The sequence below is a fragment of the Colius striatus genome, chromosome 8, assembly GCF_028858725.1.
Source record: "Colius striatus isolate bColStr4 chromosome 8, bColStr4.1.hap1, whole genome shotgun sequence".
Classification (NCBI taxonomy): Eukaryota; Metazoa; Chordata; class Aves; order Coliiformes; family Coliidae; genus Colius; species Colius striatus.
The window spans coordinates 23,478,571-23,498,415 of NC_084766.1; the positions used below are offsets into that span (position 1 = coordinate 23,478,571).

Genomic DNA, 19,845 nt, shown 5'->3' on the forward strand with positions numbered 1-19,845 from the left:
AACACAAGATAACCTCAGGAAGGCATAGTCTTTTGGATAATTCACAGTGTTTCACACATCTGCGATTTAGCTTTAAGAACTACCACAAATTAGTGTGTAATAACTGATAATTAATAATTAATGCACATGTAATATGCACATGAATACATACTGTTGCAACATGTAATAAGTATGCTATTACATATTATTTTAGTATGTAATAATTGACATAAATGGAGTTACAGTATACATGGTCATGATGATGGGATTAAAATTAAGAAATATTGAATTTTAAAATTCAGAGACGCTGAAAGCTAGTTTCAAAAGCGTTAAGCCTCTAATGCCTTTAGTAAGTTAATTTTGATCAGTGCCTTGATCAAGGCAGACACATGACTTGTTGAGTATTAGCATTTTTGACTGGATAAGAATCATGCCGTACAGTAAATGCAGTGTTGATGCCCTAATACATTGTGAAGTAAAACATATAGCTCAAATAAATGAGCTATTAAAATGTTGTATGCTTTTAAATAGCCATTTAAGGACTTTGAGTTTAATTTAAAAAAAATTTTTTCTCATTTTGACAGTCTGTATTGTGTAACTTGGACAAATCAAAGTCTTTTTCGACTGTATATCAGCAAATGTGATGATGTATTTAGACAACATTCTTTCTAAATATTTGGTCCCAGTGCAAACTGTGACAAGAGCACCAAGGTCACCTGTTCAATGCCACAGTAAACGAGGTAGGTAGCAAATCAATCATCCTTAATAAACTATTGCTATGCCAGACGATTTCTATTTTGTACTCAAAAATTAAGCAATGTAAGACAAAACTCATTCAAGCTATTTCTAAACTAGCTTTTTTTAAAAGGAGAGCTATTTTGAAAATGTTAACAATTTTAGACGATTTATTTCATTTTACTACTATGGTCTACAAATTGCTTATATAGTGTAAAATGTAATTCAGTTGAAAAATATAATGAGGTGATTAACGGCATGTCTTTTGATAGCATGGAAATAAGAACAACATGCTTTAATTTAAGTGACTCAGCAGTTATTATATAACTCATACACTTGGCATTACCATACTAATTGGTCTAATAGTCTTTTCCATTATTTCCTACATCCATATACATTAGTATTAGAAGAAAGTCAGTAGCTGTGAGAATAGGTCAGATCTACACATGTAGATCTATAGGACTCCAAAGGGGTTGAAATAGATGAAATTAAAATCAATAAAGCAGAAAGACCCCAGTGGAGAGGAATTAATTTGACTCCATAACTTTCATTTGATAGTTCAAGATGCATTTCAGGTCAATTATATTAACAGAAATTGGTTGAGTGAAAAGATGTTAATGATGATACAGAGCTAATTAGCATAGCTATTTTCACTCCATCTTCTACAAAGAGAAAGGCAGAACATAGACACAGAATCGGACTCTTTTTCTGATCAATGAGGAAACTGGTAGAGGACAAAAGGATGTGTGCAACAGCTTAGTAGCTTTTAATGACAAGCCCATAATCTATAATGAAAACCAAAAATAAACACAGAAATTTTTTATAATTTCATAAATAAGATTTAAAAGGGAAAACTGAAGCAGAACTGGCATATGGTCATAGACAAATATTAGGTATTACTTCTTTTATAGAAGTCTATTCTACTTCATCCCTTTTGCATTTCTCATATCAGCAAAGGTTTCTGTAGACCTCTGTCTCAGACACACAGATAGTAAAAGTCATAAAAAGTTGTGAAATATTTTAACAAGAAACGAATGTGAGCTTATATGACTATATAATACAGGATCAAGTATATTGGAATCTAAAATAAAAAATTAATCCAAGCCTTTTAGTTCTTCACAGACAGATCACAATTCAAACTTCTAGATGGTATCAGGAAGAAGTATTTTGGTTGCAAGTCAATCTCATACTGCAGGTATTCTAAGTTCAATTTCTTCTCACAGTTTACTGTTTAAGAAACTGGTTTTATCTGTTTCCAATCCATAGCTACTCAAATCTGCATACTTAAACACAAGAATGCAATTTAGAATGAACACCACTCATAACCATCAGAAATCTCTACCTATGTGTGTTCAGATTTAAGTGCACAATCGAATTGCTTCAAATCAAACCACTCCTGCATGTTTTAATGAGGCTTAGTGCAAGTGTTGAATCTGTTCACCTTGCTGCTCAAGGGGTATACGTTACCGTGTAATTAAGCAGCAGTCATGAATGATGCTGTCCTCCACAAATACACCACTCTCTTCATCTGTTTCAATTAGGCGACCAGCATGGTACCAATGTACTTGGGTGGTATTGTCAACATACGTTGCAGTACATTGAAATGGCAAGCGGTCTCCATGAAAAACCACTTGTCTTTGTGATGGGATCAGCTCAAAAAGAGGAAGTTCCAGAGGTCCAGCTGCAGGGAAAATAAAACAAAACAAATTAAAAAGGGAAAAAAAGTCATGCTTATTTCCTCACCTATGACTTGTAAAGTGAACTAATTATATACAATTCTAGCTTCCTAGGTCATCACACTAAAGCAGTAATATAAAAATATGCTCACAAACTACCCACTTAAGTCTGATCATGTTGACAGATCTAGACAACACATTTCGTTCATTGGTGTAAGCCCAGATAATTACAGGATTGCTAGAATATCTACAGAAGATGGGCTTCACACAATTTTTCACAGAATGGTTGAAGTTAGAAGGGATCTTTTGGGATTCTCCAGACCAGCTTTCTTTTCAATGCAGAACATTCTACTAGAGAAGTGTACTGGGAAAAAAAAAAAAAACCACAAAAAAAAAACCAGTCTTCCAATTTGAGAAAACACACAACTGTTAATATACAGTTACCATTTGTAAGACCACATCATTTTCAGTGAATGAAATTCCCACTGTGCTCCAGAATGACATTTACTCACTCTAGAGAGCCTAAACCATCTTATTTGCCTGGGATATGGATAATAATAAGGCAAATAAAAAAAATTAAACTTTCCCCTGAAATTCAGCTGTCCCTATGATTTTTCATTTCCCTCTTCCTTCTGCTTCTTCCATAAGTCATCTTTGCTCTCTAGATGTTTACTGAACATTAAATACTTATCTAAATAACTCTCTTTAACTTTTAAAAGTGGAGTATGTTTCACCAATGATTTTTTATTAATTTTCTCTCTCTTGTCAAGAAATACCCCAATAATGAGATTATTGCATATTCTAAGCAGAAATAGAATTATTAGAAAAAAACATCTGCTTTAATCACATACCCAAATGTCTAAGTATAATTAAAAATAAATAGCATTGTAAACATGGAAGGCATATGCATTTTTGGCCCTGATGAACATCTGCTTATTTCATAGATTTGACAGTGATTGAAGGTTATATCCTTCCTTCCTACAGTCTCTGTAGAGATTGAATCTCTCAACAGCAATTGTTTTCTTCCACTTCTTATTTCAAGGTCCTGAACTCACCTTAACACAACTTCAGTAAAACATTTTCTATACATTATGAGATTAATGTTATTTCTTTAAATCAGTAGCAGAACACTGAAAAGCAGCATTTTAGGAAAAGTAATTAAAACAGAGGCTCTGCATCTAAAGAAAGGAGATTATTTTCTATGTAATAATAAGGGAAAATTTGGTGAGCATTTTTTTTCTGATTTAAGCAGGAGAAGAAAATTACTATATTACTGTATCTGATAATTATCATCACACAAAATTCTAATGGTTATGAAAATACTAAAGACTCATATATGAGAGTGATGAACACACTGCCATAAACATCCAGCATAACAGTTCCTAAAATACAATCTTTTCACTTCAGCCTACAATGCCAAAAATATTGACTGAGCTTGGTCACATTATAACTTCACTACTGCAATCTCAGACAAAATGCCTCCAGTATTGCACCTTGAAAAACTTTCTACATTGATGAGGAAACAGAATTTTAAAGCTAGATCTTCTTCACCCTCATTTTTCTTCTGTTTCTTTTAATGGCCTCTCATCACTAATGGCTATCCAGCCTACAGAGTTGTCACTTGAAAGGTCACCCTTCTACATTGGCACCACTAGTAACCATCTCAACATCTATCTTTCTGACAAGCACTTCAGCTTTTTTTTTTTTTTTCCATTTCACTGCTCACCATTTTGTCTTCCTTAAACTTTCTCCTCAAAATCCTCCATTGCCCATAATAAATACAGATGAACTTAACCGTGCCTAATCAGATGGCAAGCCATAATCAATGGTTCTACAATTGCTAAAATTGGTGGACAACCAATAGTGTTTGTTCCTCTCCTTACCCAGCATCCTACCTTTAATATGATTATGTCATTCATATGTGTCTTTGAACACTTAAATTACAGAATCACAGAATCTCAAAGGCTGGAAAGGACCTCAAAAGATCATCTACTCCAACCCCTCTACCAGAGCAGGACCACCTAGAGTAGGTCACACTGAAATCCATCCAGATGGGTTTTTAACGTCTCCAGAGAAAGAGACTCAACAACCCATCTGGGCACCCTGTTCCAGTGCTCCGTCACCTTCATAGTTAAGAAATACTTCCTTGTATTTCTTTGGAATCTCTTATGTTCAAGCTTATACCCATTGTCCGTTGTCCTATCATTGGACATCAATGAGAAAGAACAGCCTGGCTCCATCCTCCTGACACCTACCCTTTACATAATTTTAAACATTAATGAGGTCACCCCTCAGTCTCCTCCAAGCTGAAGAGCCCCAGCTCCCTCAGCCTTTCATCATAAGGGAGATGCTCCACTCCATCATCTTGGTGGCCCCGCACTGAACTCTCTCCAGCAGCTCCCTGTCCTTCTTGAACTGAGAGGCCCAGAACTGGACACAATGTTCCAGATATGGTCTTACCAGGACACAGGAAAGGGGGAGGAGAATCTCTCTCGACCTACTGTCCACAGTCCTTCTAATACACCCCAGAATGCTATTGGTCTTCTTGACAATGAGAACACATTGCTAGCTCATGGCCACCCTGCTGCTCACCAGGACCCCAAGGTCCCTTTACCCTACACTACTTTCTAACAGTTCATTCCCCAACCTGTACTGGTAGACGGTGTTATTATTTCCCAGATGCAAGACTCTACACTTGCCCTTGTTGAATTTCATTAGATTTCTCCCCACTCAACTCTCCAGTCTGTCCAGATCTTTTTGAACGGCAGCACAGCCTTCTGCTGTGTCAGCCACTCCCCTCAGTTTAGTATCATCAGCAAACTTGCTGCCAGTGCCCTCTGTTCCCTCATCAAGTTCAATAATGAATATATTGAACAGTATCGGTCCCAACACCAACACTTGAGGGACTCCAAGGAGACCCTGCCCCATGGATCACAGCTCTCTGCCTTCTTCCCTACAGCCAATTAACAATCCACCTCACTACCTGATCCACCAGCCCATACTTTCTCAGTTTTTCTGTGTGGATGCTGTGGGAGCTGGTGTCAAATGCTTTTCTGAAATCTAGATAAACCACATCCACTGCACTACCACCATCTATCCATCTGGTTACGTCTTCATAAAAGGCTACTAGGTTGGTCAAACATGACTTCCCCTTCGTAAAGCCATGTTGACTGGTCCTAGTGACCCTCCTGTTCTTTAAATACCTGAAGATAGCACCCAGGATAAGTCACTCCATCATCTTTCCAGGGACAGAGGTGAGGCTGACCAATCTGTAGTTACCCGGATCCTCATTCTTATCTTTTTTGAAGACTGGAGAGACATTTGCTTTCCTCCAGTCCTCAGGCATCTGTCCCGTTTTCCATGACTTACTGAAGATGATAGAGAGTGATCTAGCAATGCCTTCCGCCAGCTCCCTCAGCACCCATGGGTGCATCCCATCGGGATTGTGAGAAGCTACATTTCTAAATGTAGCCTTGAATTCTCAAGACTATTGGGGAAGGTAAATCTTAAATAGGATATTCATTACTTGCTTTGAATAAAGTATGAGTATGGCCTGGTTCTTGGGTATGTGTGCATCTAAATATCGCACCTTCACAACCAGCTTCTCCAGGTGGGCAGTCATGTCTTGCCCCAGTGAAGCCGCCCAGATGGGTTTGCCCAAGGCGTTGTCAGTTATTCTGTTTCCATTGTTGTAGCCACCTCCACAAAGCATTTGCTACCATCCATAAGTCAGTATAGAGGTATAGTATTGGCCATTTTTTTCATTCGATGATGTCTAAAGCCAGTTGGATGGTTTTCACCTCTGCAAACTGACTTGATTCACGTTCTCCTTCTGCAGCTTCAGCAACTTGTCATAGGGGACACCACACAGCTGCTTTCCACCTTCAATGTTTTCCCACAATACAGCAGGACCCATTGGTGAACAAAGCATGTTGCTTGCCATTTTCTGACAGCTTACTGTACAGTGGGGTCTTTTCAGCATGTGTCACTTTTTCAGGCAATATTCCAAAGTCTCTGCCCTCCGGCCAGCTGGTGATCACTTCCAGGATGCCTGGGCAACTGGGGTTTCCTATACGAGCTTGTTGTGTGATCAAGGCAACCCACTTACTCCATGTGGCATCAGTCACATGATGTGCGGAGGAGACCCTCCCTTTGAACATCCAGCCCAGCACTGGCAGTTGGGGTGCTAGGAGGAGTTGTACTTCTGTCTCGATCACTTCCGAGGCAGCTCAGACTCCTTCATATGCTGCCAATACCTCCTTCTCAGTTGGAGTGTATTGGGCCTCAGATCCTTTGTATCCCCAACTCCAGAACCCAAGGGGTCAGCCTCGAGTCCTTTTTACCAGAGGCTCCAGATAGAGCCATTCTCTCCTGCTGCAGTGTAAAGCACATTTTTCACATCTGGTCCTGTTCGAACTGGCCCAAGGGCTACTGTCTGAGCATTTTCTTGTTGTATCTGTTGAAAGCTGTTGTTGTAGGTCCCCATTGAAAGTAATTTTTCTTCCAGGTGACTTGACAGAGAGGACTTAGAATCATACTGTAGTTTGGTATATGCATCCTCCAAAAACCCACAGTCCCTAAGAAAGTGTGGGTTTCTTCCTTACTGGTTGGTGGAGACATTGCAGTAATCTTGTTGACAATATCCATTGGGATATGTCGGTGACCATCCCAAGAACTGGATCTCCTGTGCAGGCTCTTTGCTTTGTTTTATGGCAAAGCCAGCATTCAGTAGGATCTTAACTATTTTCTTTCATTTTTCAAAAATTTCTTTTGCTGAATTGCCCCACACAATAATGTCATCTATATATTGTAGGTGTTTGGGGGCCTCACCCTTTTCCAGTGTAGCCTGGATCAGTCCATGGCAAATGGTAGGACTGTGCTTCCGCCCCTGGGGCAATCGATTCCAAGTGTACTGAATGCCTTTCCAGGTGAACATAAACTGGGGCCTGCACTCAGCTGCCAATGGAATTGAAAAGAATGCATGAGCAATGTCAATGGTTGCGTGCCATCTGGCTGCCTTGGACTCCAGTTTGTATTGGAGTTCCAGCATGTCCAGCACAGCAGCATTCAGCAGCAGCGTGACTTCATTCAGGCCACGATAGTCTACTGTCAGTCTCCACTAGATTTTCATACTGGCCATATGGGGCTGTGAAAGGGTGATCGAGTCCTGCTGATCACCCCTTGACTCTCCAATTGACAGATCAATTTGTAGATTGGAATCAGAGAGTCACGGTTAGTCCAATATTGCCGCCGGTACACTGTTGTGGTTGCAACTGGCACTTGTTGCTCTTCAACTCTCAGCAACCCCACAGCAGAAGGGTTCTGAGAGGCCAGGCAGGCTGGACAGCTGTTCAGTTTCTTCTGTCTCCAAGGCAGTCCACCAATACCCTTTTGAGTCCTTCAAATACCCTCTCTTTAGGTAATCTATTCCCAGGATACATGGAGCTTCTGGGCCTGTCACAATGGGGTACTTTCGCCATCCATTTCCTGTCAGACTCACTTCTGCTTCCCCCAGAGTGAGCTGTTGGGATCCTCCTGTCACTCCGGAAATACAAATTTGTTCATCTCCTTTATAACCTGACAGAAACAAAGTGTATTGGGCTCCAGTATCCACGAGAGCCTTGTGCTCTTGTGGATCTGATGTGCCAGGCCATCAGTCCTTTCTGTTTTTGTTTGTAGTTCCTGGACTCTTGTCTCTAGGGCCATGGTAGGTTTTCTATCCCACCTCCTCACATCCTCTCCCTTACTGTGTAGATAAAACCACAGAATGTGTGTACCCTCTGTATCTCTTCTCTTGATCAGAAGGACTCTTGTTCCTAATAGCAGAGACATGGGCCCATACAGGAGAGCAGGAGTTACCTTTCTTAAATTGTTGGAATTCACGGGATAGCTTCTCCACAGCAGAGACACAGGATCGTAAAGAAGAAGGAAGGCTTCCTTCATACTGCCAGAGTTGGCTGAACACTTCATCCACTGTTTTCCCCTCACCTTCTTTCCATGACATGACAGCCAATGAGTTGGGATATGATGGTGGTGCGCTCCAGACGGTGTGCACTGGACCTCATGTGGGTCAATCTAGGACAATCAGTTCCCTCAGGTACTGGATACCTTTCTCCATGGTAGCCCAGTTGCCTGGGTGACATGTGATGTCCTCCTTGGATACCTTTCTCTTACACTTGAGAAGTCCTTTCGTATGTCTCGCAACTCGCTCAGGGATAGGGATTGGGTGTTAATCGTCTCATTCATAACTTCCACCTCTTCCTCCTCTTCTTGTGATGGCCCTGCATCAGTTTCTTCCTCCTGTGTAAGTGGAGTTTCTTCCCTTTCTAAGTGAGTTGACTTTTGCATCCAACATTTCTTATTCTCTATAGGGTCAACTGATACTAGCAGAGATTGTTTTCCTGATATGGCTGCAGTGCCTGGCACCAGGGTTTGAGTAGCCATGCTGCCTGTTTCTGGGTCTATGTAGCCACAGTGCATGTCATTGGGGCTGGGTTAGCTGCAATGTCGACATATTCTTCTCTTCTTCCTCCCGAGGGTGCTGTCTAACGTTGAGCAGAATTTTATCTATACTAGCCAGGGCCCAGCACAGTGCAGCCAGTTGTTCCTCTCTGGAACAGCCATAATATTTTCAAGTGCTCTATCACTCTATTAGGGTCATGTAGCTGTTCCAGGGTGAAGTTCCAAACCATGGAGGTGAGAAGTTCTCTAGATACCTGCCCATATTCTATCACAATCCATTCCACCCATTACTATGCAACCTTGGGGTAGATCTTTGGTTGAGACTTTTAACGAATTTTACAACCTTAAGCAAGATATGAAGCATATTCAAGAGATATAACAGTAAAAGCAGGAAAACTGGAATGTCCCAAGAATATCCTAATTTCTCAGATGTTGTTTTAGTGAGCCAGGAGGAGAAAGAGGAAGTAAAGGGGTGGGAGAAAGTATCCCCCCCCTGTGTTCTCCATAGGTTGGGTTAAATTCTGAAAGGAAAAGCCCAAAGTATGGGAGTGACCATAACACTGTATACAAATACCAGCTAAGACCCAAAATCAATGATATAATCATAAGCTGAAAGAACCCAGTATAGCAAAATTGTGATCTTCATTACCTTCCCTGAGGGGATAAACAACACTGCAGGAAACACATAGAGAAGGTAAGAGTTCACATAAAACCACCATGTAAACAGTTGAATGAGCATTGTGATCAGTTGTATGGTCAATATAAGAAAATTGTATGCCAAATCTCAACATACTCTTTGTCAGATCAGTCTTTATCTCAACCCTTCATGCCCCACGTTGGGCACCGAAAAAAATATAGTGGTTTAGCGCTAAGTGAATAACAACCAAACCACCCAGTTACTCACTCCTCCCCAACTCAGCAGGATGGGGAGGAGAATCAAGAGAGTTCTAGAACTTTCTGGACTGAGATAAGGACAATTTAATAGAACAACACAAAGAGCAGGCAGTTACAATGATGGCCAAAGGACACAGAAAAACGAGCAATGCCCAGTGAAACTACTCACAGCTCGGCGGCTCTGCCCGGCGCTCACCCGCAGTTCCCGCACTGGCCGCGCCCGGCCGCTGCCCTTATATTCTGAGCGTGGAGTCACATGGCATTGAATACCCTGGCCGCGCCCCCTGGCGGCGGCTGGGGAGCGCTACCGCTGCCCTGGCCAAATCCAGGACCGGGATCACGTCACTTTTTTACAGAGTAAGAATGCTGGTCAGCATAATACATGTTATTTGTACATGAGTGAATATGTGATACTGCTGTCCATGCAGAGGATTAAAGGGCTAGCTACTACCTACTGAGATGTTTCACATCGACTGTGGTTGTAAAGGGCAGGCTTCAGATATTCCTCCTTACCTCTGTATACTTCCTGTATTTTATCTTCTGATTGCATCTATTATTTGTGGACATGGATATGTTACTAAAAATTCCATGAAACACAGCTAGTATTTTGATATAATATGTGGCTTCTAATTAAGAGAAGAGGAAGTAAATCAGATTAATAGTTGTAGCCTTGGACCCAAGCATATACATTAAAGGTTTTTACTAGAAAACAGAGATAACGTCTCTCTAGAAAAGGCTGCAATCTTTGCATTGCATTACAAAGTCAATTATGGAATATAAGGAAAAGCTACAGTGTGGAAATTTAGCCATAAATTTATGGAATGATAATGAAAATGGAGTCCAGAAAAATTAAATGTACTGTCACAAGTCCAACTGCAATAAATCCTACTTACAGAAATTAAATGTTTCTCATTAACACAGTAATTTTTAACTGAGGATACTATATCCTGTCAAATGTTTTTTGTGACACAACATGTCATGAGGCTATAAAGTAGTTAGAGTGAGAGCTATAGTAGTAATATTTCTTAAGTAAACTAAATAATTTGCCTAGCATATGGATGTAATGTAACACTTGCTTTGAATTCAACACTTCCTTTACAGCTGGTCTCTAAGGCTCTCCCATTATCACTTTCGTTGCTCAGCCTTGGGAATCACCAAACCAAGCAACAGAGTGGGAATGAAGTGTTTTATACAGATTTTTGTCAATTAATGCTCAGAAGAAAATTAAACTCTTTTTTACTGCAGCATACAAAAAAAAAAAAGGAGAAAATGATCCTTTGAGTGACATCAGTCATATGAACAAACCACTCTTTCTTTTTCTTTGCAAATCCTTTAAAGTGTGAACAAAGAAGCAAAGTGAATGAAACATAGCTTTGGTAGCTTTGATCCTAATCGAGATGCTAGGACATCCTTCTGACCAGTTGAACTCTTTAAGAACATACCTATTTGGATTGTCCAAATTGACAAATAATGCTGAAAACTCATTTGAAAAGTGAAACTGGTAAAATTTTTATGTATTATGACATTTGCAGTCTATGGGAGGTACACTTAAGTGAAAAACATAAAAACATCTGCTTATAATCTCCATGATGTCCACAAAAAAAAACCAATCCCAAGAAAATAAAAAATTAAAAAAAACAGAAAGAAAAAATGAGAAATTATTACCAGAGCTCATCTTCAGGTTTTTTTCCAGGGATAATCATGATTTACATGACTGAGGCTGGTTCTGCAACTATTACTCATGCAAAGTTCCAGTTGACTTCAGTGACACAGCTCACAGATATAAGGATTAATTGCATCAGTAAGAATTTCAGGATTAGGGTCAATACCTTTTGTCCTGAATGGCTATAAAATGATTTTATAGTCTCATCAGCATCAGCTGGAAATACTTATTTTAAATCCATAATCCAACAATCCTTCAAATTCAGAATAAAAATAAAAGTATTTACTAATGCTGTACACACATTTTCAAGTTTGACTTTGAGACTAAAGTAAAAAAATCAGAATGATTTTGCCATGGATTTGACAGCACTTGACAGACAACAGCTCTATCAAGTAGATCCCTACACAACAGAAATTTTCTCTTTGATTATGTGGTACTAAAGACCAAATAAATATAGGTCTCTGATGCTCACATATATATGTGTGTGTGTGTCAGATACAACAGCCTCATAAGATTTAAAATAGTTTTCAGTTTACTGTTGCATCCTGGGAGAGATGGGACTAACTAAGGGGGTTTGTTTATTTAATTTTTATACATGTGAAAAATATTCCAAGATTTGCCTTCCAAGACAATCCATTTTGCTGCCCTCAAGGGAGTCAGCACCATCATCTGCTAATGAGAGGTATGATTCTCCTATAGGCATTTACATCAAGGGCTGTTGGAGTGTTTTACAGTCTTTACCTGTCTTGTCTCTCTAGTCAGCACTAAACCATGATTGCTACAGAGCACCACAGGAATCAGTGATTGCAGTATGAATCTAAAGGTCTAACCCATCATTACAGTAATTACATCTTTTTCTTTATCTTCCACTTCTCAGCAAAAAAGGTTTTTGTTGACTAAAGGCCAGATTCTTTATGGGATCCAGTCTTGTATTTCAGATTAGCTCTAGACTAGAACACTGAGAACATATGGAGAAGAAACTGGGTTACAGAATACCACTGAATTAGAATATCACTTTAGATTCCTTCTCACAGAAAGTAAATCTATGCACATTTTAATGCATACAACTGCCCTAAGATGTATATAAAGTTGAAAAAGAAAACAGAAATTATTTTAATAACCATTAGCTAAAATAGAAAAGAGCAAGCTGGACTAAAGCTCTAAGGAAATGTCCCAATGCATATGCCATTAATATCTTTACAAAATAATTTATCTCTCTCTCACACACACACACATTAAATACTTCACCTTTTCCTGACAGTTCAGTTCTTGATATTTGAAAAATAGTTCAATTTTCCATCTAATTTTGTCTTTCTTTTTTGATTACTGCTTTAAATGATGGAAGTGAGAAGAATAGGAATGAAATACTGCTGCCACTGGACATATATGGAATATAAATGCTTGTAAAAAACATTAAAAAGCCATTTCTAACCTGTATTTTAGTTCTATTTTACATACAATACGTTCATATTTAGAATATATGCTCTTTGAACACTGGCCACTACTGCTTTCTAGGTGAATGATCAAAAGCAAATTTTTAAGCACAAAAGCTGTGCCATACAATAGATTGGTCTAAATATCACAGAGTATTGGCTAGTCCTTGACTAACACAACCAGCACAAGTTATTGGAGACACAATCAGAAAAAAAGTAAAACTACATCCTACTTTCACAGTCAGATTTGTTGCATTTTCTCCTTTATGTTTTACCTATGACCCGAGTCCATCTCTCTACAGCTAAATAACTACTAAGTGTATAATTCTGGTTGCTACACTAGCACAGACTGTTCAACTTACTATAAACTCAGTTTTCTTCTATACATTTTTTCTATACATTAACTGGCTTGATTTGATATTGGCAGCTTTTACACAGTCAGAAGCAGGAAAATCCACAAACTTCTCCAGGTTGCCTACACATCAATGCAGTATTACAGTGCTCATGTCTCTGGATAAACCATTGACTTCTGCCTCTTAATAGAAAATTTAGTTTGCTACAGTGAACCATAAGCTTTAGGGACAGAAAAAGCTAGAGGTTGGCATTTTGCTTCTTGTTAATCACTTGATTTATTATATTGCCAATGGGCTTTTTATTTGAACTGAGTGTGCCTACAGAGTGCAGCACATCCTGCTGACAAAAGTGTGAGTTAGAGCTCTAATATTTGTATACAATCTCAGTGGGAAAGAAATGTGCATGGAAAGCACAGTGGGAGGAAGCTGGAAGTGAGGACAAAGTAAAGGAACTGGGCCAATAAAAAGTACAGATGAAAATGAGGAAAAGCCAATAGAAAAAATTAGTTAAAAATTTGAATTGCTGATACAGAAATATCTGTTGATATTTACTGAATAGACTGAATAAAACAATTATCTGAATTGTTCTGAAGGCTAGTTCTGCCAAGAAGGGGAAGTGTCAGCACACCAGCACCAATTTCTGTATTGTAAATTTTGCTGACAATAACAAAAGGTTTGGTATAGAAGGTCACAGACAGTGCCACATACCAAAGAAGTCAAGAGTGAATACAGAACTGAAGCCAAGCTTCAGTTTTAATAAAAGCTTTGCCTGGCTCCAATTTTAACATAATATCAAGAAAATACAGATGCCAACGCGTATTAAACACATAAAAAAGAAGACAAGTCTTTGGAACTTGAAACCAGAAAGTTTTGTATCATATCCATTTACCACTCACTGCAGAAAAAGTGGAGTTTCTGTTTTTGTAACAGCTTTTATTTCCACCAAAGTCATAATCCTGGCACAAGAAGGCATATTCCACACCATTTTATCAATCCCTTTCACCCTCATACATATTAAATCACAGGTTTATGTTTATTTTGTAATGCTATTACACTGAAATGGTGCCTCTAATCAAAGAGAAGGATTTCAAATATGTATGTTACTTTATCTTAAGTTAAAAAATTTGTATTGTATTTTACTCCTGCAAACTTCTGTCAAGCTATCAAAGCTCAGAAAAAGAGAAAGAGTTTATGTCTCATGAGCAGGCATAGCACAGTCAGTGGACTGAGGCACTGATAAGAACATAGATGCTGCTGCAATGAGTTGAACTGAAGCAGCAATCCCAGTGCATTTATCCTGAGTTTGGTGAGTCCAGGATGCCAGAGTTTACTGCTACTGGTGCTTCAGTTATCTTGGTTAGCTAACCTCATAAATATACTCCACATCTACAAAACAGAAGATTAAATTCAGTGCAGTTATGCCAAGAAGAGCTACAATCATAGCTTTGGATGACAGATCCACCAAGAAGCTCTTGGATTCCATAACTACTCAGATTTATTTAATTAAAATAAGCTACACTTGTGTAGAAACTAAGGAAGGCTGAGCTGGGAAAAGCACAATTCAAACCTAGTCACTTTTAGCAAATCTCAAGTCATACAGGTTTCAGACAGCACTCAGCAGGTGTGTGGCACATCTAGCCATGACAAGGTATTTTAACCTGTCTTTATTTACAACAGTTTATCCTGCATTTGTAAGCCCTGTGAAAAGAAATTGTCATTTTTGCACTGGGTCTAGAGACTGATGTGTGAGGTGTCCATTACAATCATTTTAAGTGAGGGAGCAGTAGAAAAACACTGATAGCAGAGATTTACTTCACAGGAAAGCAGAGGTAGAAAAATACAGAGGTAGCAGGTTTCACTTAATAGCATTTCACATAAATACCAAATATCATACCATTAACTTGTGAAATGGCAACAGCTATTTGAAAATTTTCCACAATAGGAAATCCAAGGTTTCAGTCCAGTTAATCAAAAACACTATCTGCATACACACAAAATAAAGGTAGCAGAAATTTAAAAGAAAGGGCAAAGAATTTTTTCATTACTGGTTTCTTTCTAATCAAATCAAGATACAAAAGTTATCCTGCCACTTTTCAATTGCTTATTTTCAAATTATCTCAGAAATCAACTTTAGAAGCTGGGGAGCATCTGTTTCTTTGCCACACCCCAAAACTTCAAGACGATGGAAGCTTTGGTATTGGAAGATTTATCAACACAAATTCCTTCACTAGCAAGAGTCAGAAGCCATTGCTAGAAAGCTAATTTTGATTACTCAAATTATCTTTATGGCAAGCAAGCTGGCAGGCTGATGGCTATGCACATTCATTACAGCTTGCAGACACTAGAATTGGCTGAGTGCTGGCAAGGTAAAGCAACTAGCTCTACAAAATATAATCATTAGCTTTATCTAACTAGGAAGTGCAGTGGCAGTGCTCATCTTTCCAAACCTTAAGCACCACTAGCCACCTTCTTTTTATTTTCATATCATTAATACAAGCTTAGACCATGGAAACATGGCAGCAGGAAGGTCCCAAGAGTGGCAGTGATTGCTCTTAATTGCCTAGAGTCCAGCAGAGTATTCATCTATGCTGCTAAAATGCTGAATGAAAAATAAATGTAAAAGTCAGAAAAAATGCTGAAAAAGTGACAGTTGTGTGGAAGTAAAAACTTGTCCCAGTCATTGTAAGAAAATTTTCCATTCCAAACTCCTCTCAGTCCAGTTGACGGTGTAAGAAACTGCAGCTCTGAACAGACATTTTAAAAAATATACTAAAGTGCTGTATGATGAAATGTGCTATAAAAATGTAAAATCTGACTATGGTATATTCCACTTAATTAGAACAGAGGCTGTTAAGATGGAGGCTTTATAGAGAACTTTCCCAAGAGAACAATTAAGATTAATTACAACAAACTGTAACTGCTGTTAACTGGACAATATTAACATAGGTTTGGTAAAGTAGATAAGATATTTATCTAGAAATTACTAGGACAGAATGTAACCCTAGTCTTTTAATGTACATGTTACCACATCAAGAGTAAAGACTATATCTTCTGGGATACTCCAAGGGCTTTTCTCAGGGCTGGCTGTCTTACTATTGCTTTGCTCATGAGCAACTAGCTGCTTTTGGAGATGATCAGTCAAGTCTCCAAAGGTAGAAATTTTGAAGAGGTTGCAAATTGCTAAAATTTTCCGTGCTACATCTTAGCTAAATTTTCCTTTACTTATTTTTTTGCTTTTTGGAACAAGCTAGCAAAGACTATGTAGAAAATAATACACAACTATACATTAAAAAACTCTGATTAGTTTAAGATTGGCTATAGTAGGAAAGAAAGTGAGTACATTTCCAGCACTTCAATCGATGAGATTTCAGGAATGAAAAGTTTTGCTGAACTATTTTCAGATGTGAGCACAAATGCAAGAAAATACTTCATCCTTTAAATTTATCATATGACCATTTTTAATACTTCTGTTATTTCACATTTGTAAGTTTTAAATGTTAGTAATTTTGTACCCTAAACCTTGCACAACCTAGATACAATATTTAACATTAAATGTAGGGAACATATTCCTTTATTTCCTGAGACTAAGACTCATTATATTAGAATGAGAAATTAGAATTAGGAGCCAAAAGATTAGAGCACTGCTGATTTTATAGTACCACATGGCAGCATAGAAACCGTCTTTGATATAGAAAATGTCCCCTTAGCTCTCACAGAAAATGAGTCTGCTACATTTGTCTTTGAAAGATCCAAAATGTACAGTTACTTTACTTGATTTATAGACATTCTGCCATTATGCATATTTTGTTATTTAAGAAAATCCTGAAACTTTAACTTTGTATAACAGAAATAATTGCAAGGGGGTTTAATTACACTTAATTGTATCACTATCCATGTCTTGCAAAATCTAATTCTGTGAAAGGTTACTAATGTGAATACTCCTATTTCAATATAATTAGACCTATTTATATGATCAGACACTCCCTGCAGAACTGCAGATGAAGTCTTGATCCCCCATATTCTTGAAGACAACAATGCTCTGCATGAATGCAGCAGGCTATCCATAGACTGCCAAGAAACTGCAGGACTGGAATCTAAATCTGGATAATTAATCCATCATTCTTTGTTCTTGAGATTTTGAGTTTAGTCAGTTACTATATACTGAAAAAAACCCACCACTCCACAGTTCAATATTTACATTATGTTAATGTAGTAAGAATTACATATAAATAAAGAAAAAATGGTTCAAATGATAACCTCAAGCTCATTCTTAGTTTTAAGTTAATAACAAATGAGACAATAAAAATGTTTTGTGTACACAGAGAGAAATAAATGAAGAAAAAACATTTATTGTTAATTTTGAGGCAGTATTTGTTATTGTTATCTTTCATGTAGGAATGGAGACTTTTAAGAACAATCTATGTGCATGTACATACAACTGTCATGTAAAGACTTGAATAGCAATCTAGATAATTAATTTTTGTCACCATATAAAAAAGTAACTTCAAATCCCATTTCTCTCCCAATATTCCTAGCACAAAATACTTGGGAGAATACTTAAAAGCTGACACAGAGTGAAGGTGAAGGCATTCAGCTGATTTCAGACTTAAATTTAAATGTTGAAAAGCTCTTCTTTTAAAGACAGAATTTCCTACTATAATTCCCTCTTTTTTTCTATTTTTAGCATCTTTTTTACAAATCTCTTTCAAATTTCTTACTATTGGACAGTGGAAACAGACTTACTCTGCTAGGGATGAAGGGAAAACATGCAAGTACATGATGTAAAATTACAAGGACATTTCAACATACATAGTAGCATCTAAAACATTCCTTTTCCACCATTGCTGAGAAAAAATTTAAAGCCACACTGTTGTAAGAATCTATGTCAAGAAAAAAAACCCACAAACCTGTTTCAAAACCTGAAAGTACTTCATACAAGAATTAGAGAAAAGAAAATGTTATCTTTTTTCCCCAATAGTATTACACTAATTGATTTAAAGTGTCCTGAATGTTCTGAATTTTTGTGGTATTTTAGGCAAGACTGCAACAAAAAGTGCTTATGAAAATAGACTAGGGAGCTTCATGTGGCCCAAGAGAAATATGCCTTAATGTTCTGATGATATTTAAGCATAAGAAATGCATATTAGAAAATGTGACAGCAGGTAAGTAATGATGAAAGTACTTCATATCTTTCTATGTAGGAAATTAAATCTTAAAATGGTCAAGAAATCGCTAAGTACACTAGTAGAAAGAGGGCATAAACAATATAAACGAGTTATCTTTTTTTTTTGGTTTGCAGCAGTTTCAGTGTGAGCAGGTACAGAGCATCAGAGGAGAAAGTGCTTACATTTTAATCCGACTCTGCTCCTTTAGAGGATGAATATCCTGATTCTCAGTGAAGTGAGGGAAACTACAAAATACAAGGTGCTAGTTAAGTACAAACAATTCCCTAACAACTATATCTCCTCCTCAATATGTACTTACTTTTTCTACAAAACTTTTAATATATTGTATCACAGAATACAGAGGTCAGGAAAGGATCTGTCTCTTTTATTTGTATCCCTCCCTCTGAAATACTCCCTCCTAAGTAGGGAGTCTATCATCCCCCAAAAGCCATCTCAATAATATTTTATGAGTCACAACTAACAACAGGTAATACTTTGCAGTAGTCTATGGAATTCAGAGACGAAGTAATAACTCAAACGTTGTTGGACACTTACAACTGTAGTTATTATCTTCCATTCTTTCTTCTATTTTTAGTAAGAATCATAGAATCATAGAATGGTAGGGTTGGAAGGGACCTTTAGAGATCATCTAGTCCAACCCCCCTGCAGAAGCAGGTTCACCTAGATCAAGTCACATAGGAACATGTCCAGGCGGGTCTTGAAGACCTTCAAGGAAGGAGACTCCACAACCCCTCTGGGCAGCCTGTGCCAGGGCTCCCTCACCCTCACAGTGAAATAGTTTTTTCTTATATTTAAATGGAACTTTTTGTGTTCCAGCTTCATCCCTTTACCCCTTTGTCCTGTTGCTAGATACCATAGAAAAAAAGGATGTCCCAACTTCCTGATACCCACCCTTTAGATATTTGTAAATGTTAATAAGATCACCCCTCAATCTCCTCTTCTCCAGACTAAACAGCCCCAGTTCCTGCAGCCTTTCCTCGTATGAAAGATGTTCCAGTCCCCTGATCATCTTGGTGGCCCTGCACTGGACTCTCTCCAGAGGTTTTCTGTCCCTCTTGAGCTGAGGAGCCCAGAACTGGACACAGGACTCCAGATGAGGCCTCATCAGGGCAGAAAAGAGTGGGAGAAGAACCTCCCTTGACCTACTGCCCACACTCTTCCTGATGCATCCCAGGATGCCATTGGCCTTCTTGGCCACGAGGGCACATTGCTGGCTCATATTTAGGTTATTATCAATCAGGACTCTCAGGTCTCTCTCTGCAGAGCTGCTCTCCAGCAGTTTGACCCCCAGCCTGTACTGGTGCATGGGGTTGTTCTTTCCCAGATGCAGGACTCTGCACTTGTCCTTGTTGAACCTCATGAGGTTCCTCTCTGCCCAACTCTCAAGCCAATCGAGGACTATTTTATTCTTTAATGTTAACACTTCTCAGTAGACAGTTCCCCAAGGCATGCTAGAAAGCTAAT

General features: G+C 38.3%; 1 protein-coding gene across 1 annotated transcript in view; it reads right to left on the reverse strand.

Annotated features, from left to right (window-relative positions):
* Positions 1 to 19,845, reverse strand: part of LOC104563462 (adhesion G protein-coupled receptor A3) — a 289,529-nt gene that overhangs the window by 148,009 nt on the left and 121,675 nt on the right. The window contains exon 7 of the mRNA XM_062001296.1: positions 2,182 to 2,395. Coding sequence (XP_061857280.1) covers positions 2,182 to 2,395 — 214 coding nt within the window. The remainder of the gene's footprint in view (positions 1 to 2,181; positions 2,396 to 19,845) is intronic.